Source organism: Ovis canadensis, chromosome 1 (assembly GCF_042477335.2).
Source record: "Ovis canadensis isolate MfBH-ARS-UI-01 breed Bighorn chromosome 1, ARS-UI_OviCan_v2, whole genome shotgun sequence".
NCBI classification, from domain to species: domain Eukaryota; kingdom Metazoa; phylum Chordata; class Mammalia; order Artiodactyla; family Bovidae; genus Ovis; species Ovis canadensis.
Genome location: NC_091245.1, coordinates 141,593,614 through 141,618,948, shown reverse-complemented (window position 1 = coordinate 141,618,948; position 25,335 = coordinate 141,593,614). Strand labels below are relative to the sequence as shown.

At 37.6% G+C, this 25,335-nt stretch overlaps 1 protein-coding gene across 1 annotated transcript in view; it reads right to left on the bottom strand.

Moving 5' to 3' along the window:
• TMPRSS15 (transmembrane serine protease 15) overlaps positions 1–25,335 on the bottom strand; it is a 156,908-nt gene that overhangs the window by 90,860 nt on the left and 40,713 nt on the right. Inside the window, exon 9 of the mRNA XM_069589530.1 lies at positions 6,056–6,162. Coding sequence (XP_069445631.1) covers positions 6,056–6,162 — 107 coding nt within the window. The remainder of the gene's footprint in view (positions 1–6,055; positions 6,163–25,335) is intronic.

Genomic DNA, 25,335 nt, shown 5'->3' with positions numbered 1-25,335 from the left:
AGTTGATGGGGTCGCAAAGAGCTAGACATGATTGAGCAGCTAACACACACACACAATCCAATGGTTTCCACACTGAAACTTTTTGTAGTCCATAAATGTCTAGTTGTTTAAAGGATGTGAATATTTAAGAAATTTTGCTTCAAAGCTATCTGCCTATGTTTCTTGCTTTCTTTTCTATAGCAATAAAGTTTTTGGGAAAATGACTTCTGGTAGAATCTGACTGTGGCTACTGGTTCAATAGGGACTTCCTCATGCCTCAGTAGTAAAGAATCTGCCTACCAATGCAGTAGACGTGGGTTTGATCCCTGGGTCAGGAAGATACCCTGAGAAGGAAGTGGCAGCCCACTCCTATATTCATGCCTCGGAAATCCAATGGACAGAGTAGCCTGGCAGGCTAATGTCCATGGGATTGCAAAGAGTTGGATATGATTGAATGACTAATACACACACACCACACTCTGGTTATTTTTGTCATAAGACAAGTTGACAATTCAAGAGGAGCCTCAAGAAGATCCATTATGTTTATTACATATCTTCAGCTATACTATTTCCATTTTTGTATGATTCAGTTTTAAAAACATAGTCTTAAACTATAACTTCCAATACTAAGAATATGATAATAACAGTCCTTTGGTCTAACAGGCCTTTGGGAATGGAATACCAGCTAAGCATTTAGGATATAAAGAAAAGAGTAATAAGTACACACACAGAAAAAATGAATTTCTGAGACTGGAAACTTGAAATTGCTTTCAGCATTCTCTAAAGGCTGTTTTTTTATGTCTTTCTTTGCAGAACCATAAATATATATATGTATTTTTGAATAAAATATTAACTGAATATTTATTTTCTATAATTTTCATTATAGAGGACTGGAATGTAAAAGTAGGAAGTCAAGAAACACCTGGAGTAACAGGCAAATTTGGCCTTGAGTACAGAATGAAGCAGGGCAAAGGTTAATAGAGTTTTGCTAAGAGAATGCACTGATCATAGCAAACACCCTCTTCCATGAAACAAGAGAAGACTCTACACATGGACATCATAAGATGGTCAACATCAAAATCAGATTGATTATATTCTTTGCAGCCAAAATGTAGAAGCTCTATACAGTCAGCAAAAACAAGACCGGGAGCTGACTGTGGCTCAGATCATGAACTCCTTATTACCAAATTCAGACTTAAACTAAAGAAAGTGGGGAAAACCACTAGACCATTCAAGTATGACCTAAGCCAAATCCCTTACGATTATACAGTGGAAGTGGGAAATAGATTTAAGGGACTAGATCTGATAGATAGACTGCCTGATGAATTATGGACGGAGGTTCATGATATTGTACAGGAGACAGTGATCAAGATCATCCCCAAGAAAAAGAAATGCAAAAAAGCAAAATGGCTGTCTGAAGAGGTCTTACAAATAGCTGTGAAAAGAAGAGAAGTGAAAAGCAAAGGAGAAAAGGAAAGATATGCCCATTTGAATGCAGAGTTCAAAAGAATAGCAAGAAAAGATAAGAAAGCCTTCCTCAGTGATCAGCTCAAAGAAATAGAGGAAAACAATAGAATGGGAAAGACTAGAGATCTCTTCAGGAAAAATAGAGATACCAAGGGAATATTTCATGCAAAGATGGGCTCAATAAAGGACAGAAATGGTATGGACCTAACAGAAGCAGAAGATATTAAGAAGAGGTGGCAAGAATACACAGAAGAACTATACAAAAAATCTTCACAACCCAGATGATCATGATGGTATGATCCCTCACCTAGAGCCAGACATCCTGGAATGCAAAGTCAAGTGGGCCTTAGGAAGTATCACTATGAACAAAGCTAAAGGAAGTAATGGAATTCCAGTTGAGCTATTTCAAATTCTAAAAGACGATGCTGTGAAAGTGCTGCACTCAATATGCCAGCAAATTTGGAAAACTCAGCAGTGGCCACAGGACTGGAAAAGGTCAGTTTTCATTTCAAAAAGGCAATGTCAAAGAATGCTCAAACTACTGCCCCATTGCACTCATCTCACATGCTAATAAAGTAATGCTCAAAATTCTCTATCCCAGGCTTCAGCAATATGTGAACTATGAGTTTCCAGATGTTCAAGCTGGTTTTAGAAAAGGCAGAAGAACCAGAGATCAAATTGCCAACATCCGCTGGATCATTGAAAAAACAAGAGAGTTGCAGAAAAAAAAAAAAAAAAAAAAAACCATCGATTTCTGCTTTATTGACCATGTCAAAGCCTTTGTGTGGATAATAGCAAATGTGGAATATTCTGAATGAAATGGGAATACCAGACCACCTGATCTCCCTCTTGAGAAACCTATATGCAGTCAGGAAGCAACAGTTAGAACTGGACATGGAACAACAGACTGGTTCCAAATAGGAAAAGGAGTACTTCAAGGCTATATATTGTAACCCTGCTTATTTAACTTATATGCAGAGTACCTCATGAAAAACCCTGGACTGGATGAAGCACAAGCTGGAGTCAAGATTGCTGGGAGAAATATGAAAAACCTCAGATATGCAGATGACACCGCCTTTATGACAAAATGAAAAGGAAATAAAGAGCCTCTTGATGAAAGTGGAAGAGGAGACTGAAAAAGTTGGCTTAAACCTGAACACTCAAAAAACGAAGATCATTGCATCTGGTCGCATCACTTCATGGCAAAAATGGGGAAACAGTGGAAACAGTGACAGACTTTTATTTTCTGGGGCTCAAAATCACTGTAGATGGTGACTTCAAACATGAAATTAAAAGATGCTTTCTCCTTGGATGGAAAGTTATGACCAACCTAGACAGCATATTAAAAAGCAGAAGCATTACTTTGCCAACAAAGGTCGGTCTAGTCAAGCCTATGGTTTTTACAGTGTTCATGTATGAATGTGAGAATTGGACTGTGAAGAAAGCTGAGCACCGAAGAATCGATGCTTTTGAACTGTGGTGTTGGAGAAGACTCTTGAGAGTCCCTAGGACTGCAAGGAGATCCAACCAGTCCATCATAAAGGAGATCAATCCTGAGTGTTCACTGGAAGGACTTCTGTTGAAGCTGAAACTCCAATCCTTTGGCCACCCGATGCAAATGACTGACTCATTGCAAAAGACCCTGATGCTGGGAAAGATTTAAGGCGGGAGGAGAATGGGGAGACTGAGGATGAGGTAGTTGGATGGCATCACCAACTCAATGGACATGAGTTTTAGTAAATTCTAGGGGTTGGTGATGGACAGGGAGGCCTGACATGCTGCGGTTCACGGCGTTGCAAAGAGTCGGACATGACTGAACGACTTAACTGAACTAAACCATTTCAATACCCAGCACTGATAATAATTAACACTAATGAATTTAATATTGTTCCTTTATAACTACAACTTAAAGAAAACGTTTTTGAACTATTCTGTTATTCTAATTTACCCTGATTCTCATACTTACCTGGAAATAAGTATTTCCAAATACTTCTTACTGCTCTCTATATCGTCTGTCTTTATGAAATGCCCATCTTCCTCTGAAACCTTCCACAAGAGAACTTTTACATCATGACTTTATATAAAAATGACTGCAAAATGCCTTTAAAATTTGTTTATACTGACATATTCCTAATCAAGTATGCAATAGCTATTTTATGGTGCTGGAAACTTGTATTTTCTTATATTTCTTTACATAATCTGATTTTCATTGCTTTAATTAAAATATCTGTTTATTTCCATGTTATAAAGTTAATTATCTTTATTCTGAATTGTAATTTAATAAAAGTAAGTTTGTACATATCTCTCACAGAAAGAAACTTACTGAAATATTTAGAAAATAGATAAAAGTATCAGCGTATTTAAAAAACAAAATACCTTTAAAACTGTAATAAATATTATTGATCTCCATTGATTAACTACTATATACCATAATATATAAACCTATTGATTTGAATTTAAATAAAAAATACAAAATTTTTACAATATATCAGGCATGTGCTAGAATCTAGAGGTAAGATAGTTTAACCTATCTTCAAACAAGGTATTATTTTAAAATTTAAAATGTAATTTTAATAACAATGCCATTTCTCATATTTTTTCAAGTTAAACTAATATATTTAATTTAAGAAACTTTGAAATATTTTCATATTTCAAAAAGACCCTAAAAACTAAACAACTACCTATTTATTATAATTTAAATTAGTTTTCTTTTTTTTTTCTATTTTCTATTTGGATATTTAGTTTTCTTATTGGATAGTTATGATAATTATTTATGCATTATTCATATCACTAAATCTAATGACTCAAAGATTTTATTATACATTTCTGATGATCTAAGCATGTGAAAATAAGTAAAAATAGCATTCAGGCAAATTGTAGCTGTAGAGAAGAGAGCATGAGGGTAATTTCACCTACCACTTTGGCCAGTTAACCTCTATGAATTTAGTTTTTATCATCCGTAAAATAAAGATTGTAACAACACCTACATAATATGGTTTACAGGAGCTTTTTTTCGAGTTAAGGTAATGATTACACTACTTTGAATATTTCAAGTGATCAAAGTATGCTAAATTTTATTATTAACATCACATTGGCCCTTGGAGAAATTTATATGAGCTGGGTTATTTATCCAGCTATGTAAATATTTATATTGACATAATTGGAATGAACTTGATTTATCAACTACAGAAATAAGTAGATTATGAAATGACTGGCCCATTTATTCAAGTCCAAATGTGACTTACCATGAGTTCATCTGTTTTATGTATACTCATTATTATATTTGTACTTGGAGCTTTTAAAGCACAATGAATTAATACACTGTGTTTGAAGTCAAGACTATTTGGGTCTGATTTCTATCTCCAACACTAACTACCTTTGTGGACTTGTTGTCATTTAACTTCTTGGACATCACTTTCCTCTCTTGTAATGCATATTTTGCAGATTTATTAAAAATGTTAAATAAGATAGCTACATAGAGCACTCAGTATGTTGAGTGCCATATTGAAAGCACCCAATAAAAAGTACATGTTATTATCATATGCTCAAATATTTCTCAGATCAATAAGTCAATCAAAGCATGTGTTAGATAAGACCTACTTTTCATTGCTCATAATTGCAATTTAAAAATCTAAAATTATATATATATACAGCTCAGCGGTGGCTCAGCGGTAAGGAATCCACCTGCAGTGCAGGAGCTGCAGGAAACACAGATCCAACCCCTGAGCCAGGAAGATCTCCTGGAGGCGGGCATGGCAACCCACTCCAGCATTCTTGCCTGGAGAATTCCATGGACAGAGAAGCCTGGCAGGCTACAGTCCATAGGATCACAAAGAGTCAGACACGACTGAAATGACTTGGCATTCATCAATATATGGAGCTATTATTTAAACTTTAATGAGAGATACCTCTTGTAAACTCATCTTAGCTCTGCACTTGATTATTTCTCAAAAGTGTGAGGAAAACTAGTTATTCTCTGGATTTCACTGCCACACTCATCCTTATTTTATTTCCTCCTTCATTCCTATTTTATTTTCACTCCCATTTTTTTGGCTACCATGAATAGGTCTATGCATTTGGGGATCAGATGGTATAAAGTGGGGTAGCCACAAATATATTATTAGTGCTTTTTCCAGCTCCCACTGATGTCTATGTCCACAATGACAAATGGTTGCACAATACCATCCAAACCATCCACTTAAAGAGCTTACATCTTGACCTAGTCACTGTGTTATCCATTTTACTGGTAATAGTCCTGAAAGAGCCTGAGAAGCAGAGTGCATATTAAAAAGAGAAAAAAAAGTCAAATGTTGAAGAAAAATAGTCATTTTTAGGGTTTGTTTGAGTTTTGCTTAATGAGAAGTAACACGGGATAGAGTAAAATTCCACATGAAGAGGATCATGTGAAACAGTATCTCTTTTATTACTAAGAAGATTGATTACACAGAGCACTAAATTATTAATTTTTATAATGAAGATCAGTTTTTCCTTTTAGAGACAAAGTACAAATTCATATTCAGCTCAAAATCAAAGTGAAAGCACAATCTACTCCATAAATTGTGTACATATTTTCATTTTGATAATGAACTGTATATTTGCTTCAACTTACCTCTTAAAATCTTGCTTGAACCCATTCCTTCATAAATATTTAATACATCTGCATAATATGTATTAAAATAATCGAAGTTCAGTTGAATGGATAGTCCTTGGTTTACACTAAATTAAAAGCAAAAAAAAAAAGGTTATTAAACATTTAACAATTGGCACAACTCAATGCATTCTCAAATTTTAATGTATTATTCCAAATGTAATAAAAATATATAACCTGTAATGGACACTCAACAAATATTTAAATGTAAAGAATGGTATTTGTAACACAATATTGTACTTCAGCTCTCTGGAACTCTTTTAATTTGCATGACTGAAACTCTGTATCCACTGATCAGTAACTCCCCACTGTTTCCACTGCTCTACTTTTTGTCTCTATCATTTTGAATGCTTTAGATACTTCATGTAAGTGAAATCATGCAAGATTTGTCCTCCTGTGACTGGTTTATTTCACTTAGTATAATGTCCTTAAGATGCGACCATGTTATCACAGGTTTTTCTTCTGCTGTAAAGATAGGATTTCCCTCTTTTAATGACTGAATAATATTCCACTGTATATATAGTGAAACCATAGTTTCTTTATCCATTTTTCTGTCAATAAACATTTAGGCTAGTAATAAATGTTTTAGGCTATGTAGGCTGTTTCTAATTTAGGCTGTTTCTACCTCTTGGCTATTGTGAATAATGCTATAATGAACATGGGAGAGTGTATCTTTTAGAGATCTTGATTTCAATTCTTTTGAATAAATACTCAAAGAAATCAGATTGCTAGATCATATAGTAGTTATATTTTTATGTCTTTAGGGAAATTTCATACTGCTTTCTATAGTGACATACTATTTTACACTCCAATTAACAGCACACAAGTGTTCCAATTTTTCCACATCCTCGCCAATATTTATAACATTCTGATTTTTTGATAATGACCATTATTATTTTGATTTGTGTTTCCATGATGATTATTGATGTTTGCCATTCGTATGTCTTTTTTTTTTTAAAGAAATATCTATTGAGACCTCTGTCCAATGTTTATTTAGTTTATTTTGCTATTGAGCTTTGAAGGAGTTCCTTATATATTTTGGATATTAACTCCTTATTAGAAAATGGTTTGCAAATATTTTCATACATTCCTTAGGTTGCCCTTTCATGCTGTTTCCTTTACTGTCTGGAAGGTTTTTAATGAGATATACTGCCATTTGTTGATTTTTGCTTTTGTTGCCTGTGGTTTTGTTTACAAATTCAGGAAATCATTGTGAAAACCAAAGCTATGAAGTTTTCCTTCCATATTTTCTTCTATGAGATTTATAATTTCAGGTCTTACGTTTAAACCTTTACTTAATTTTGAGTTGGTTTTGTGTATGGTGTAAGACAAAGGCAAATTTTGTTCTGTATTAGAATATCTAGTTTTACCAACACCATTTGTTGAAGAGAAAGCTGTTTCCCCATCTTGTGGTTTTTTCCATCCTTGTAAAAGATGATTTGATCGTATATATGTGGGCTATTTCTGTCCTCTCTGTTCTTCTTCATTGGTCTATATGTCTATTTTTATGCTGGAACTATACTTACTGGAGAAGGAAATGGCAACCCACTCCAGTGTCCTTGCTTGGAGAATCCCAGGGATGGGGGAGCCTGGTGGGCTGCCATCTATGGGGTCATACAGAGTTGGACACGACTGAAGTAACTTAACAGCAGCATACTTACTGATTACCATAGCTTTGTAATATATTTTGAAATCAAGACATGTGAGGCTTTGTTCTCTTTCTCAAAACTGTTTTAGCTATTTTGGGTCCTTTGTGATTCAATGTGAATTTTAAGATTCTTTTTTCCAAGTTTTTTAAAAGTTATTGGGACTTTCATAGGGATTGTGATAACCTTATAGATCATTTTCAGTAGTAGAGACATTATTATATTATGTTACTATATTTTAACAGCATTATCTTCCAATTCATAAATGTGAGATGCTTTTCCATTTGTCTTTAAATTACATCAGTCATGTTTAATTATTTTCACTGTTTAAAACTTCTACCTCGGGGAATTCAGAAGATGCTGGAGGAATAGGACGGGGAGACCACTTTCTCCCTGACAAATTCATCAAAAGAACATTTCAACGCTGAGTAAATTCTACAAAACAGCTTCTGAATTCTGGTGGAGGACATCAGTCACCCAGCAAAGCAGATCATTGTCTTCAAAAACAGGTAGGAAAAATATAAAAGACGAAAAAGAGACAAAGGAGGTAGGGAGGGAGCTCCATCCTGGGAAGGGAGTCCCACCGGGAAGGGAGTCTTAAAAAGAGAGAAGTTTCCAAACACCAGGAAACACTCTCACTCCTGAGTCTGTGGTGAGCCTTGGAAGCACAGAGGGCAACATAACAGGGAAGAAAAATAAATAAATAATTAAAACCAACAGATTACGAGCCCAACGGTAACGCCCCCAGTGGAGAAGCAGCACAGACGACTGCATCCACCACTAGCAAGTGGGGGCTAGGCAGGGAGGCACGGGCTGCAGTGCTTTTTAAGAATTGGGCCGGAATGCCCCGAATGTAACCAGAGTGGCTAACTTGGGCTAGCATACCAGACTGGGATAGCTACCACGCAAAAAGCTCTAACATAAGACACCAGGAGGACCGTGCACAGAACAAAGGATGGAACAGAAATAGCCGGCTGCAGACCATCCCCTGCCGCTGACAGGCAGCCAGAGGCATAAAGGGCTGGAAGAGGGCAATTGCAGCCCCAGAGAGACTTTACCTACCAAACTGCAAGCAAGCTTCTTTGCTAACTAAGACTTCTTGGGGTTCTGGACAGTCACCATCTGCCTGACAAGGAGCGCCAGTGGTACACCCAGAAAACTGAGCAGCAGGGAAAGGCGATAAGTCACAGCGACTGTGCTCGCCAAACACCTGAACTACTCGGTTCTGGGAAGGGCACAAAACGCAGGCCCAACCGAATCTGCACCTCTGAGGGCTACCTGAGAGCCGAGCCTGAGTGGCTTAGACCTGGGAGGGGCATGGAGCCCAGGGCCAGCCTCAGACGGTTCCTGGCGGAGCAACATAGAGCCTGAGCGGTGTGCGCTGTGTGCAGGGGCATGCCCAGCGTGGCTGAGACACTGCGAGCACATGCCAGTGTTGTTTGTTTGCAGGATCCTCCCCCTCCCCACAGCGCGACTGAACAAGCGAGCCTAAAAAAAAGAGTTCACCACTGCCCTCCTTGTGTCAGGGCAGAAATCAGACACTGAAGAGACCAGCAAACAGAAGAAGCTAAACAGAGGGAACCGCCTTAGAAGTGACACCACACTGACCACAACACCAGAGAAATTCCCAGAAATATCTTTACTATATTTACGACCATTCTCTCTCTTTTTGTTGTTGTTGACGTTGTTTGATTGTTTTTTCTTCTTTTCTTTTTCTTCTCCTTTTTTTTTAACTTTTTAAAATGTTTAAGTCCTCTATTTTAAGACTCCTTTAATTTTAATTTTTATAACCTACTATCACTTTTCAAAAAAAAAAGACCCTAATTTTAAAGCAAATTCCGTATATATATATTTTTGTGGTTGTTGTTGTTGTTTAATAATTCTCATGACTTTGTTTTTTTTTTCTTCTTGTTCTTCTTTTCTTTAATATTGTATTTTTGAAAATCCAACCTCTACCCTAGATTTTTAATCTTTGCTTTTTGGTATTTGTTGTCAATTTTGTATATTTAAAAACCGAATCTTCAGGACCCAAGTTTACCTGAGAGCGAGATTACTGGCTTGACCACTCTCTCCTCCTTTGCACTCTCCTTTTTCTCCACCAGGTTGTCTCTGTCTCCTCCCTCCCCCTTCTCTTCTCTACCCAACTCTGAATCTCTGTGTGTTCCAGATGATGGAGAACACTTAGGGAACTGGTTACTTGCTGGATCTGTCTCTCTCCTTTTCATTTCCCTCTTTTATCCTCCTGGCCACCTCTGTCTACTTCCTCCCTCTCCTCTTCCCTGTATAACTCCAAGAACATCTCTGAGCGGTCCAGACTGAGGAGCGCACATAAGGAAGTGATTACTGGCTAGCTTGCTCTCTCCTCCTTTGATCCCACCTCATCTCATTCCAGTCACCTTTAACTACCCCCTCCCTCTTCTCTTCTCTGTGTAACTCAGTGAACCTCTCTGCGTCCTTCAATGTGGAGAAACTTTTCATCTTTAACCTAGATGTTTTATCATTGGTGCTGTATAGATGGAGAAATCTTGAGGCTACTGTAAAAATAAAACTGAAAACCAGAAGCAAGAGGCTTAAGTTCAAATCCTGAAAACATCAGAGAACTCCTGAATCCAGGGAACATTAATCGATAGGAGCTCATCAAATGCCTTCATACCTACACTGAAACCAAGCACCACCCAAGGGCCAACAAGTTCCAAAGCAAGACATACCACACAAATTCTGCAGCAACACAGGAACACACCCCTGAGCTTCAATATACAGGCAGCTCAAGTTACCCCAAAACCATAGACGTCTCATAACTCATTACTGGACACTTCATTGCACTCCAGAGAGAAGAAATCCAGCTCTACCCACCAGAACTCCAACACAAGCTTCCCTAACCAAGAAAGCTTGACAAGCCACTGATACAACCCCACCCACAGTGAGGAAGCTCCATAATAAAGAGAACTCCGCAAATTCCCAGAATACTGAAAGGCCACCCCAAACGCAGCAATATAACCAAGATGAAGAGACAGAGGAATACTCAACAGGTAAAGCAACAGGAGAAAAGCCCATCAAACCAAACAAAAGAGGAAGAGATAGGGAATCTACCTAAGAAAGAATTCCAAATAATGATAGTGAAAATGATCCAAAATTTTGAAATCAAAATGGAATCACAGATAAATAGCCTAGAGACAAGGAATGAGAAGATGCAAGAAAGGTTTAACAAGGACCTAGAAGAAATAAAAAAAGAGTCAATATATAATGAATAATGCAATAAATGAGATCAGAAACACTCTGGAGGCAACAAATAGTAGAATATCGGAGGCAGAAGATAGGATTAGTGAAACAGAAGATAGAATGGTAGAAATAAATGAGTCAGAGAGGAAAAAAGAAAAATGAATTAAAAGAAATGAGGACAATCTCAGAGACCTCCAGGACAATATGAAACGCTCCAGCATTCTAATTATAGGAGTCCCAAAAGAAGAAGACAAAAAGAAAGACCATGAGAAAATTCTTGAGGAGATAACAGTTGAAAACTTCCCTAAAATGGGGAAGGAAATAATCACCCAAGTCCAAGAAACCTGGAGAGTTCCAAACAGGATAAACCCAAGGCAAAACACCCCAAGACACATATTAATCAAATTAACAAAGATCAAACACAAAGAACAAATATTAAAAGCAGCAAGGGAAAAACAACAAATAACACAAAAGGGGATTCCCATAAGGATAATTGCAGATCTTTCAATAGAAACGCTTCAGGCCAGGAGGGAATGGCAGGACATACTTAAAGTGATGAAAGAAAATAACCTACAGCCCAGATTACTGTACCCAGCAGGATCTCATTCAAATATGAAGGAGAAATCAAAAGCTTTACAGACAAGCAAAAGCTGAGAGAATTCAGCACCACCAAACCAGCTCTGCAACAAATGCTAAAGGATATTCTCTAGACAGGAAACACAAAAAGGACGTATAAACCTGAACCCAAAACAATAAAGTAAATGGCAATGGGATCATACTTATCAATAATTACCTTAGACGTAAATGGGTTGAATGCCCCAACCAAAAGGCAGAGACTGGCTGAATGGACACAAAAACAAAATCCCTATATATGCTGCCTACAAGAGACCCACGTCAAAACAAGGGACACATACAGACTGAAAGTGAAGGGCTGGAAAAAGATATTCCACGCAAATAGAGACCAAAAGAAAGCAGGAGTAGCAATACTCATATCCGATAAAATAGACTTTAAAACAAAGGCAGTGAAAAGAGACAAAGAAGGCCACTACATAATGATTAAAGGATCAATCCAAGAAGAAGATATAACAATTGTAAATATATATGCACCCAACATAGGAGCACCGCAATATGAAAGACAAATGCTAACAAGTATAAAAGGGGAAATGAACAATAACACAATAATAGTGGGAGACTTTAATACCCCACTCACACCCATGAATAGATCAGCTAAACAGAAAATTAACAAGGAAACACAAACTTTAAATGATACGATAGACCAGTTAGACCTAATTGATATCTATAGGACATTTCACCCCAAAACAATGAATTTCACCTTTTTCTCAAGTGCTCATGGAACCTTCTCCAGGATAGATCACATCCTGGGCCATAAATTTAACCTTGATAAATTAAAAACAACTGAAATAATTCCAAGCATATTTTCTGACCATAATGCATTAAGATTAGATCTCAATTACAGGAGAAAAACTATTAAAAATTCCAACATATGGAGGCTGAACAACATGCCGCTGAATAACCAACAAATCACAGAAGAAACTAAAAAAAATCAAAATATGCATAGAAATGAATGAAAATGAAAACACAACCACCTGAAACCTGTGGAACACTATAAAAGCAGTGCTAAGAGGAAAGTTCACAGCAATACAGGCACACTTCAAGAAACAAGAAAACAGTCAAATAAATAACCTAACTCTACACCTAAAGCAAAGGAAGGAAGAAATGGAGAACCCCAGAGTTAGTAGACGGAAAGAAATCTTAAAAATTAGGGCAGAAATAAATGCAAAAGAAACACAAGAGACCATAGCAAAAATCAACAAAGCAAAAAGCTGGTTCTTTCAAAGGATAAATAAAATTGACAAATCATTAGCCAAACTCATCAAGAAGCAAAGGGAGAAAAATCAAATCAATAAAATTAGATGTGAAAATGGAGAGATCACAACAGGCAACACAGAAATACAAAGCATCATAAGAGACTACTAACAGCAATTATATGCCAATAAAATGGACAACGTGTTGAATAGCCAAAGCAATCTTGAGAAAGAAGAATGGAACAGGAGGAATCAACTTGCCTGACTTCAGGCTCTACTACAAAGCCACAGTCATCAAGACAGTATGGTACTGGCACAAAGACAGAAATATAGATCAATGGAACAAAATAGAAAGCCCAGAGATAAATCCACACACCTATGGACACCTTATCTTCGACAGAGGAGGCAAGAATATACAATGGAGTAAGACAATCTCTTTAACAAGTGGTGCTGGGAAAACTGGTCAACCACTTGTAAAAGAATGAAACTAGATCACTTTCTAACACTGCACACGAAAATAAACTCAAAATGGATTAAAGATCTAAATGTAAGACCAGAAACTATAAAACTCCTAGAGGAGAACATAGGCAAAACACTCTCCGACATAAATCACAGCAGGATCCTCTATGATCCACCTCCCAGAATTCTGGAAATAAAAGCAAAAATAAACAAATGGGATCTAATTAAAATTAAAAGCTTCTGCACAACAAAGGAAAATATAAGCAAGGTGAAAAGACAGCCTTCTGAATGGGAGAAAATAATAGCAAATGAAACAACTGACAAACAACTAATTTCAAAAATATACAAGGAATTTATGCAGCTCAATTCCAGAAAAATAAACAACCCAATCAAAAAATGGGCCAAAGAACTAAATAGACATTTCTCCAAAGAAGACATATGGATGGCTAACAAACCCATGAAAAGATGCTCAACATCACTCATTATTAGAGAAATGCAAATCAAAACCACAATGAAGTACCACTTCACACCAGTCAGAATGGCTGCGACCCAAAAATCTGCAAGCAATAAATGCTGGAGAGGGTGTGGAGAAAAGGGAACCCTCCTACACTGTTGGTGGAAATGCAAACTAGTACAGCCACTAGGGAGAACAGTGTGGAGATTCCTTAAAAAATTGCAAATAGAACTGCCTTATGACCTAGCAATCCGACTGCTGGGCATACACACCGAGGAAACCAGAATTGAAAGAGACACAAGTACCCCAATGTTCATTGCAGCACTGTTTATAATAGCCAGGACATGGAAACAACCTAGGTGTCCATCAGCAGATGAATGGATAAGAAAGCTGTGGTACATATACACAATGGAGTATTACTCAGCTGTTAAAAAAAATACATTTGAATCAGTTCTGATGAGATGGATGAAACTGGAGCCGATTATACAGAGTGAAGTAAGCCAGAAAGAAAAACACCAATACAGTATACTAACACATATATATGTAATTTATAAAGATGGCAATGATGACCCTGTATGCAAGACAGCAAAAAAGAACAGATGTGTATAACGGACTTTTGGACTCAGGGGGAGAGGGAGAGGGTGGGATGATTTTGGAGAATGGCATTGAAACATACATACTATCATGTAAGAATTGAATTGCCAGTCTATGTCCGATGCAGGATACAGCATGCTTGGGGCTGATGCACAGAGATGACCCAGAGAGATGTTATGGGGAGGGAGGTAGGAGGGGGGTTCATGTTTGGGAATGCATGTACACCCGTGGTGGATTCATGTAAATGTATAGCAAAACCAATACAGTATTGTAAAGTAAAAAAAAGTAAAAAAAAAAATTTAAAAAAAAAAGGACAACGTGGAAGAAATGGACAAATTCTTAGAAAAGTGCAACTTTCCAAAACTGAACCAGGAAGAAATAGAAAATCTTAACAGACCCATCACAAGCGTGGAAATTGAAACTGTAATCAGAAACCTTCCAGCAAACGAAAGCCCAGGTCCAGACGGCTTCACAGCTGAATTCTACCAAAAATTTAGAGAAGAGCTAACACCTATCCTACTCAAACTCTTCCAGAAAATTGCAGAGGAAGGTCAACTTCCAAACTCATTCTATGAGGCCACCATCACCCTAATACCAAAACCTGACAAAGATGCTACAAAAAAAAGAAAACTACAGGCCAATATCACTGATGAACATAGATGAAAAAATCCTTAACAAAATTGCAGCAATCAGAATCCAACAACACATTAAATAGATCATACACCATGACCATGTGGGCTTTATCCCAGGGATACAAGGATTCTTCAATATCCACAAATCAATCAATGTAATTTACCACATTAACAAATTGAAAAATAAAAGCCATATGATTATCTCAATAAATGCAGAGAAGGCCTTTGACAAAATTCAACATCCATTTATGATAAAAACTCTCCAGAAAGCAGGAATAGAAGGAACATACCTCAACATAATAAAAGCTATATATGACAAACCCACAGCAAACATTATCCTCAATGGTGAAAAATTGAAAGCATTTCCCCTAAAGTCAGGAACAAGACAAGGGTGCCCACTTTCACCACTACTATTCAACATAATTCTGGAAGTTTTGGCCACAGCAATCAGAGCAGAAAAAGAAATAAAAGGAATCCAAATTGGAACAGAAGAAGTAAAACTCTCATTGTTTGCAGGTGACATGATCCTCTACATAGAAAACCCCAAAGAGTCCACCAGAAAATTACTAGAGCTAATAAATGAGTATAGTAAAGTTGCAGGATATAAAATCAACACTCAGAAATCCCTTGCATTCCTATACACTAATAATGAGAAAGTAGAAAAAGAAATTAAGGAAACAATTCCATTCACCATTGCAATGAAAAGAATAAAATACTTAGGAATATACCTACCTAAAGAAACTAAAGACCTATATATAGAAAACTATAAAACACTGATGAAAGAAACAAAGAGGACACTAATTGATGGAGAAATATACCACGTTCATGGATTGGAAGAATCAATATAGTGAAAATGAGTACACTACCCAAAGCAATCTACAGATTCAATGCAATCCCTATCAAGCTACCAGCGGTATTTTTCACAGAACTAGAACAAATAATTTCACAATTTATATGGAAATACAAAAAACCTCAAATAGCTAAAGCAATCTTGAGAAAGAAGAATGGAACAGGAGGAATCAACTTGCCTGACTTCAGGCTCTACTATAGAGACACAGTCATCAAGACTGTATGGTACTGGCACAAAGACAGAAATATAGATCAATGGAACAAAATAGAAAGCCCAGAGATAAATCCACACACCTATGCACACTTTATCTTCAACAAAGGAGGCAAGAATATACAATGGATTAAAGACAATCTCTTTAACAAGTGGTGCTGGGAAAACTGGTCAACCACTTGTAAAAGAATGAAACTAGATCATTTTCTAATACCATACACAAAAATAAACTCAAAATGGATTAAAGATCTAAATGTAAGAGCAGAAACTATATAACTCTTAGAGGAGGACATAGGCAAAACACTCTCTGACATACATCACAGCAGGATCCTCTATGACCCACCTCCCAGAATTCTGGAAATAAAAGCAAAAATAAACAAATGGGATCTAATTAAAATTAAAAGCTTCTGCACAACAAAGGAAACTATAAGCAAGGTGAAAAGACAGCCTTCTGAATGGAAAAAATGAAGCAACTGACAAACAACTAATCTCAAAAATATACAAGCAACTTATGCACCTCAAGTCCAGAAAAATAAATGACCCAATCAAAAAAATGGGCCAAAGAACTAAGTAGGCATTTCTCCAAAGAAGACATATGGATGGCTAACAAACACATGAAAACATGCTCAACATCACTCATTATTAGAGAAATGCAAATCAAAACCACAATGAGGTACCATTTCACACCAGTCAGATTGGCAGTGATCCAAAAGTCTACAAGCAATAAATGCTGGAGAGGGTGTGGAGAAAAGGGAACCCTCCTACACTGTTGGTGGAAATGCAAACTAGTACAGCCACTAGGGAGAACGGTGTGGAGATTCCTTTAAAAATTGCAAATAGAACTGCCTTATGACCCAGCAATCCGACTGCTGGGCATACACACCGAGGAAACCAGAATTGAAAGAGACACAAGTACCCCAATGTTCATCGCAGCACTGTTTATAATAGCCAGGACATGGAAACAACCTAGATGTCCATCAGCAGATGAATGGATAAGAGAGCTGTGGTACATATATACAATGAAGTATTACTCAGCCATTAAAAAGAATACATTTGAATCAGTTCTAATGAGGTGGGTGAAACTGGAGCCTATTATACAGAGTGAAGTAAGCCAGAAAGAAAAACACCAATACAGTATACTAACACATATATATGGAATTTAGAAAGATGGTAATGATAACCCTCTGTGCGAGACAGCAAAAGAAACAGAGATGTGTATAACGGACTTTTGGACTCTGTGGGAGAGAGAGAAGGTGGGATGATTTTGGAGAATGGCATTGAAACATGTATACTATCAGGTAAGATATGAATTGCCAGTTCATGTTCAATACAGGCTACAGCATGCTTGGGGCTGGTGCACGAGGATGATCCAGAGGGATGATGTGAGGTGGGAGGTGGGAGGGGGTTCAGGATTGGGAACTCATGTACACCCATGTACATTCATGTCAATGTATGGAAAAATGAATACAGCATTGTAAAGCAAAATAAAGAAAAAATAAAAATTAAAAAAAAACCTTCTGCCTTCTTAAGTTTATTTGTAAGTATTATAATTTATTCTTTTCACTGCTATTGTAAATGGGATTATTTTGTTGATTTTCTTTTTTCATGATTAGTGTGTAGAAACACAAGTGATCATTCTAAGTGAATTTTTGTATCTTATAACTTTTCTTAATTATTTTATTACTCAACATTTTTTCTTTTTTTTTTTCCTGGTGAAATTTATGGTTTTCTATATATAAGATCTTGTCCTCTGTGAACAGAGATTTTTACATCTTCCTTTCTTATTTGGATACAGTGCATTTTTTTTTTCTTGCTTAATTATTCTGCCTAGAACTTCCAGTACTATGTTGAATAAATGTGGTGAGAGGGGGCACCCCTTGTTTTATTCCTGATCTTAGAGGAAAGGTCTTTACTTTTTCATCAGTTAGTATGCCTCTTGAGAAACCTATATGCAGGTTAGGATGCAGCAGTTAGAACTGGACATGGAACAACAGACTGGTTCCAAACAGGAAAAGGAGTACGTCAAGGCTGTATATTGTCACCGTGCTTATTGAACTTATATGCAGAGTACATTGCTGGGAGCCAGCGTGAGGAATCCCACCCATGGCACAGTTCATGAGGAAGGAAGCCTGACAAAATGCAAGCGCGTGATCAGGCTTCAGAGGTTCCCCCTGGAATTTCCTGAGCATCCACCCCCCAAAAACCAGAGTCTGCCTGCTTTACTGTGTTATGTATTCCACCTACTCTTCTGACATTAACAGGGGGCTGTCCCCCCACCACCTTTTTCTGGAAAAAGTTAATTTAGAGCTTTTAGATAATAAATCTCCTGGGCATAAAAACTCCTCTGATGGCTTTCTAGCCTGCCTGCTGGACTCTTACAGCTGCACATGTGATTGTTTGCAGCCTCCCCACCATGAGAGGCACAGGAAGCCTAAAACATCCTAGGAATGTAGGGGCTTCTGAGGAGTCAAAATCATTAGAATAGGACTGATTAAAGGTTTCATTTGTTGAGCCAATACTTGCTGCCAAATTTTCATATCTTTTATTTGTAGATATAGTTGGTATATAGAAAAAACAGATAGTAGACCTGGAATTGGCAACATTAGATCTTTGAATTAAGTACTTTCTTTGTTATAACCCACTGCACCTTTGTTCTACAGAAATGTAACTTTATTTAGTACTTTGAGGGTGATGCAGAGTTAAGAAAAAACACTTCTAGGGAAAAAGAGTTTTCTGGTTGATAGACATTTATCTAGGAAGAGAGCCATAAAAATGTTAACAGGCCTCTTGGCCAGAAGATAATGTAAACCACTTGAGTCCTTTTGTATATGGGAAGGTATGCAAAAAGAAAGCCTGGTCTCAATGAGGATCAGGACTGCTGCCCCTGCATAACTCTGCATATTCCATTATTTCTTTATGTACAACTTGGGGTATATAAGCTGATTTTGAAAATAAAGTCTTGAGTCTTTCACCATTGCTGGGCTCCCCCATGTCGTTCTTTTCTCCCCTTTTCCGGCTGAATTCCCATCTGGAGTGCGGAGGCTTGCCAAGTCTACTTACTTGCCCTGGCTTCTAAGATCCATGCGAGAGGGAGCCCAAGGCGGGGCACCCTCTGCTATTCAAGTGGGCACCAGTGGCCTAACATAGATGGTGCAAACCTCTTTTCTCGAGGTTTTATTAGTTTTCCACATAAACCAAGTTATTCAGCCTTTTTTCTCTTCTAATTTTCCTACTACACTATTCTTTCCTAATCTCTTTATATTTCTAATTAAATAGTCCTTTCCCAGACTCCAACTCCGTCCCCGCTTCGAATTCCCTGGATACACTGGGGCTGGATCCCAGCAGTACATCATGAGAAATGCTGGGCTGGATGAAGCACAACCTGGAATCAAGATTGCTGGGAGAAATATCAATAACCTCAGATATCCAGATGACACCACCCTTATGGCAGAAAGTGAAGAGGAACTAAAAAGCCTCTTGAGAAAAGTGAAAGAGGAGAGTGAAAAAGTTGGCTTAACATTCAGAAAATGAAGATCATGGCATCTGGTTCCACTGCTTCATGGGAAATAGATGGGGAAACAATGGAAACAGTGACAGACTTTATTTTCTTGGGCTCCAAAATAACTGTGGACAGTGATTGCAGTCAAGAAATTAAAAGACTCTTGCTCCTTGGAAGAAAAGCTATGACAATCCTAGGCAGTGTACTAGAAAGAAGAGACAGGACTCTGCCAACAGGGGTCCATATAGTCTAAGCTATGGTTTTACCAGTGGTCTTGTACAGATGTGAGAGTTGGACCCTAAAGAAGGCTGAATGCTGAAGAACTGACACTTTTAAACTGTGTTGTTCGAGAAGATTCTCGTGAGTCCCTTGGACTGCAAGGAGAGCAAGCCAGTCAGTCCTAAAGGAAATCAACAATGAGTACTCATTGGAAGGACTGATGCTGAAGCTGAAGCTCCAATATTTTGGCCACCTGGTATGGAAAGTCAACTCATTGGAAAAGGCCCTGATGCTGGGAGAGATTGAAGGCAGGAGGAGAAGGGGATGACAGAGGATGAGATGATTGGATGGCATCACTGACTCATAGGACATGAGTCTGAGCAAGCTCCAGGAAATGGTGAAGGACAAGGAAGCCTGGGGTGCTGCAGTCCGTGGGGTCATAAAGAGTCAGACAGGACTGAGCGACTGAAGAACAACAAGAGGCTGGCCGGTTTCTTCTTTGGTGGTTTCTGTTTCTTACTCTCTCTGGTGTCTGTAATGTGGGCTGCAAGTTTTCTCTTCCTACCACAGCAAGTCACCCCACCCTCCCTTATTCTCTGCAGCCACCAGGTCATGCAAATTGTGCTGGTTCATCAGCTTCCCATTCATGCAAGTACACACCAGTTGCTGGGGAAGTTGTTGAAATAGCTAGAATGTTGGAAACTTCCTGCACTTCTTTCTTTCACCTTTAGGGAGAAGTCTTGATTTGTTCATGCTTTCATAATTGTATCAAGTCGTGCTGATCATAGCAAGCTGCACCCACTCCTATTTGTTCTCAGTATCTCTCAGGCATTCAAACAATGCCAGGTCCATTCATTATATATATGAGAACAGAAACTAGTTCCTCTGGAAACTCTTGGAAAAGCTGGGACACTGGACGCATGTTCCACCCTCATCTTTCCTTCCAAGGAAGGAGGAGAGAGTTAAGACCTGTGTTGGGCTGTGCTGTGTTGGGGGAAATGCTGATGGAGGTTAAAATGAACTTAATCTTCTTGCCCATTTCTTGGAGCTGTTCTTGTCTTTGCACTCACCCAGGGCATGCAACTTCTGAACTGAATTCTGGAATTTTCATAACTATCTTTTGGTCCACACTTCATTGTTAACTTGATATATCTGTGTGGGAACAAAGGTGAGTCATTCCTGACTATAGAACATTTCCTTTCTCATCTGTATGAAAACCTCCTATGGTGTGATTTATTCATGGCAGGTTAAAAGCTGGGAACACCATTTATATACATCCTTTTTGCTAAGTCTTAAATAAAATTTGGATCAGTTGCTATATATCTGATCTTTAAATTCTTGATTTGGTTGAATGGTTCAGTTGTTATGATGATCACAATAATCAAACTGCCAATGGCTGATCTACATTATGCTGAATGCTCTGTGGGGAAAGTGTTCAAATTTTAATTTTCAGATTGAGGAAATGTATCTAGGGCAATGCCTATTTATAATTACATTGCTTCACTGAAGTGTGGGATCAGAAATGCAAATAATTCTTTAGTGTTTTGGAGGAACAATGTTCCCCTGAACTCTTCACAAAGGAGGAAGCTGAACAGTAGAGCAAAACATGGGTGATAAGGTTGAAGCTGGCTAAATACTGAAAGGGCTGATAATAGGGAGATGGCTAATCTCCAAAGATAAGGAGACTGAAAAGACTCTTGACTTCAGAGGCTGACTGTGGAGGCTACTGACTGAACCAGGATTCCTGTCCAGGGACATGGCAAGTTCAGATTTTTGGTAAGTTATCAGTAATACTCAGTCAATTGAGAAACTGGGGACATTCATCACAAATAAAATAACAGGGATAAAGGAAAAAAAAATTAAAAATTAAAAGAAAAAAATTAAGACCAACACACTTTTAACCCTTAATAACATCAGCAATTAAAAAAAAGTTTGATATTATCAATTCTATTTAGGATTGACTTCCCTTGTGGCTCAGACGGTAAAGCGTCTGCCTACCATGCAGAAGACGTGGGTTCGATCCCTGGGTCGGGCAGGTCCTCTGGAGAAGGAAATGGCAATCCACTCCAGTATTCTTGCCTGGAAAATCCCATGGATGGAGGAGTGTGGTAGGCCACAGTCCATGGGTCACAAAGAGTCGGATATGACTGACCGACTTCACTAAAGTCTTAGTGTAAAAAATAAAATTAAATTTAAAATATAATAAAAATAAAATTAATAAAATAAAATCTATTACTTGAAAGTTAAAAAAAAAACAGATATAGTTAATTTTGAAACTGTGAATTTCATGGTAGGAAAATGTCAAGTTGGGGCACTACCTCGTTGTATAATATTCCTGATGATGGGCTGGAGGCAGGACTAGAGTTTAGTCGTCAAGGAGTGGGGCTGACAACACTGAAATGGCCATGACCAGCAGTGCAGGATTAAAAGACATCTAAATAGAAATCTAGGTTTTTGGATCTGACCAGTGTTTATTGCCTGGAAAGTGAGGGTAGAGCACTGGCAGGTTGCTTATTTTTTTAAATACTGACATGTGGACTTCAACTGTGGGTATCAGATTCAGCGGTTCTGGAGTGGATTAGGGGATGTGTATTTTTATATGCTCCAGGTGTGAGGGCCATTGGAGGAAGATGGGCAGATACAGAGGATGCTGCGCTCATGGGCTACCCTCGGATGTATTCAGTAACCACAGGAGGTTGACAGAGGTGAGAGGAGATCAATATGAGCAGTATGAGCTCTTCCCGGCTCAGACTGAGAAAAGAACAAAGCAGGTGGTGGCAGCTGTTTAGAGGAATTCCACCTCCTAAAGGCCTCTTCAGGGATTGGGGGAAGTGAGCCTGCGAGTGAGACCTTTAGGGAATCTAACATCAAAGAAGACAGATGAAGAAGAAATAAGCAGCCCCCTCGGGAATGATTTTTGTTCTTTTAATGAAAGTTTTGGTGTCTCCAGGCAAGAAAATAGTGATTCTTTTTTTCAACAATTGATGTTATTTTTAAGCCTTGAAACTAAGGCATCAAGAAAAGCTCCCTTAGAAACTTCATGTTTAGAAGCCCTTTCCTTTTTTCAAAATAGATAACTGAAGGTGGAGGAGAGAACTGAGTGCAGGCTGTGTTCTACTTCTGATTCAGAAAACACAACTTACTTGCAATAAAACACAGGTATTTCTAAAGGTGAGATTAAATGGTAATTTTAGCCTTGGCTACCTTATGAATTTTTTAAGGGAAAGGGTACTTTTCTAAATGTCATTTTAATATTTTACATTTTGTATCAATAGCTACTCTTCTTAGAGCCCACTTTTATTGAGCACCTAATAGAGCATAAAGTCTTTTACATTTCATGATGACTTTGATGCCTGTAGTTAGAGGCCCTGACCTCTATAGATGTAGAAATTTTGAGTCTAAGAGATTTAGACATTTGCCTGATATCGTAGATGTTGAATGTGAGGAGGCCAGGTCTGAAGCCACACAGACTGTCTTCAGCACTCACATCCTTCATCACTGACACTCTGCTACATGGGGCCTTAATATATTTCCAAAATATAGCTTAACTGTATCATAACCATTTCTCTACTGGCTACTGGGTTTCCAAGCTTGTAAGAAAACATTATTGCTTTTATACCCTACTTTGACCACCATTAGGAAAAACAGACCACCGTCTAATGTAATAATCAGTTTGGAGAAGAAAATACACTTAGAAAATTTATATACTTTTAAATAATAATTTTATGATGCAATACAGTATTTACTTAGAGTAATATTTTAGATTTTGTAGGTTTTAAAAATGTCCCTAATTAATGGTGGATTTCTTAAAATAGTTTTTAAAATTAAGTGATTGAAAGGAAGTAAAAAGAACAGACCATACAAATCTTTAATTAACATAATGTTGATTATGCATAAATATTACTATTGCAGCAAATATAATATTGTTTATTGTGGTCTGCTTATAAGACTTCCCTGAAGACTTGACATAGCTTTACTAACAAGTGGAGGATGATTAAATATTAATTACATAAAAATTAAATTATTAATTTTTAGTGTTGATAAAATTCCAAAGATTTCATGAAGAAATCATTGTGCTGTTAGGAATGCATCATAGATCAGTTAGAATTCATTTTATTTCCCTTTTTTAAAGGAAGTAATTTAAGATTTTTCTAAGACTCTCTGCTGACATTTTAGGTAAAGAATGGAATATTTTTTCATTGTACTAAAAACAGTACTAATAGCCATTTATAAACCTTCTTTTTAAATGTGATTATCAGAAATGATGTCCTAATATTTTAAAATAAATATTAAATTTAAAAAAATTTTTCACTTGAGAATTACTTAGAACTGCCATTTTTAATACGCAAAATCTTATCTTTTACACACAAATAGTGTGTTGTTTAGGTACTTCCCAGGTGGCTCAGTGGTAAAGAATTCACTTGCCCATGCAGGAGACATAGGTTTGTTCCCTGGGTCAGGAATATTCCCTTGAAAAGGAAATGACAATCTACTCAAGTATTCTTGCCTAGGAAATACAATAGACAAAGGAGCCTAGTGGGCTATGTTCCATGGAGTAGCAAGAATTGGACACGGCTTAGCGACTAAACAACAGCAACAACATGTTGTTTAGAGCACTGAAAAGAAGAAAGTGTGCTTCTAGTTATATCACATAACTTACATGGGGCTGAGCTCCAAAATAGAAATTATTTAAACAGGACAACATGTTCTTTGTTCCCTGAATAATGCCAAGTAAATGTGTTTAGAACAATCTTCCCTTCATACCTCATGTCCTCTCTGGAATATGTTTACACAGGAAAAGAACTCTTGTGAGTATTTATGGGGCCATTTCCTATCACTTGTTTGGCAAGAACCCGAGGCTCTGTCTTTCAACCCTCTTTGATCAGTTGTTATATTGATTCCCCATTTTCTATTGAGTCATCATAATGATTAAAATAAATATATAGTAGGTCAGATTGGGAAACCAAAATCCCTTCCAGCTGTTAAGAGAAATGAATGAACTAGAATTCATTTCTCAAAGTGAATTCCACAGAACATGTGTGTTGAATACTCTGTGGGGGGAAAATTTCAGTGGCTTAATAGGAAATATACAGTTGACTCTTGAACAATACTGGCTTGAAGAATATGGGTCCACTTATATGTGGATTTTTTTTTTTTTTTCAAAAAGTGCATATTACAGCTGGAGAAGGTGATGGCACCCACTCCAGTACTCTTGCCTGGAAACTCCCATGGACGGAGGAGCCTGGTAGGCTGCAGTCCATGGGGTCTTGAAGAATCGGACAGGACTGAGCGACTTCACTTTCACTTTTCACTTTCATGCATTGGAGAAGGAAATGGCAACCCACTCCAGTGTTCTTGCCTGGAGAATCCCAGGGACGGGGGAGCCTGGTGGGCTGCCATCTCTGGGGTCGCACAGAGTCGGAAACGACTGAAGGGACTTAGCAGCAGCAGCAGCAACATACTACAACACTACACAAACCATAGGGAACTACAGAAAAGAGGGCCAACTATAATGTTATACACAGATTTTGACTACACAGGGTGTTGGTGCCCCTAAGCCTTCTGTTGTTCAAAGTCAACTGTATATTTGGGGGGAGATTTACTTGCATCTTAACTTATCTAAGGCTATGAGA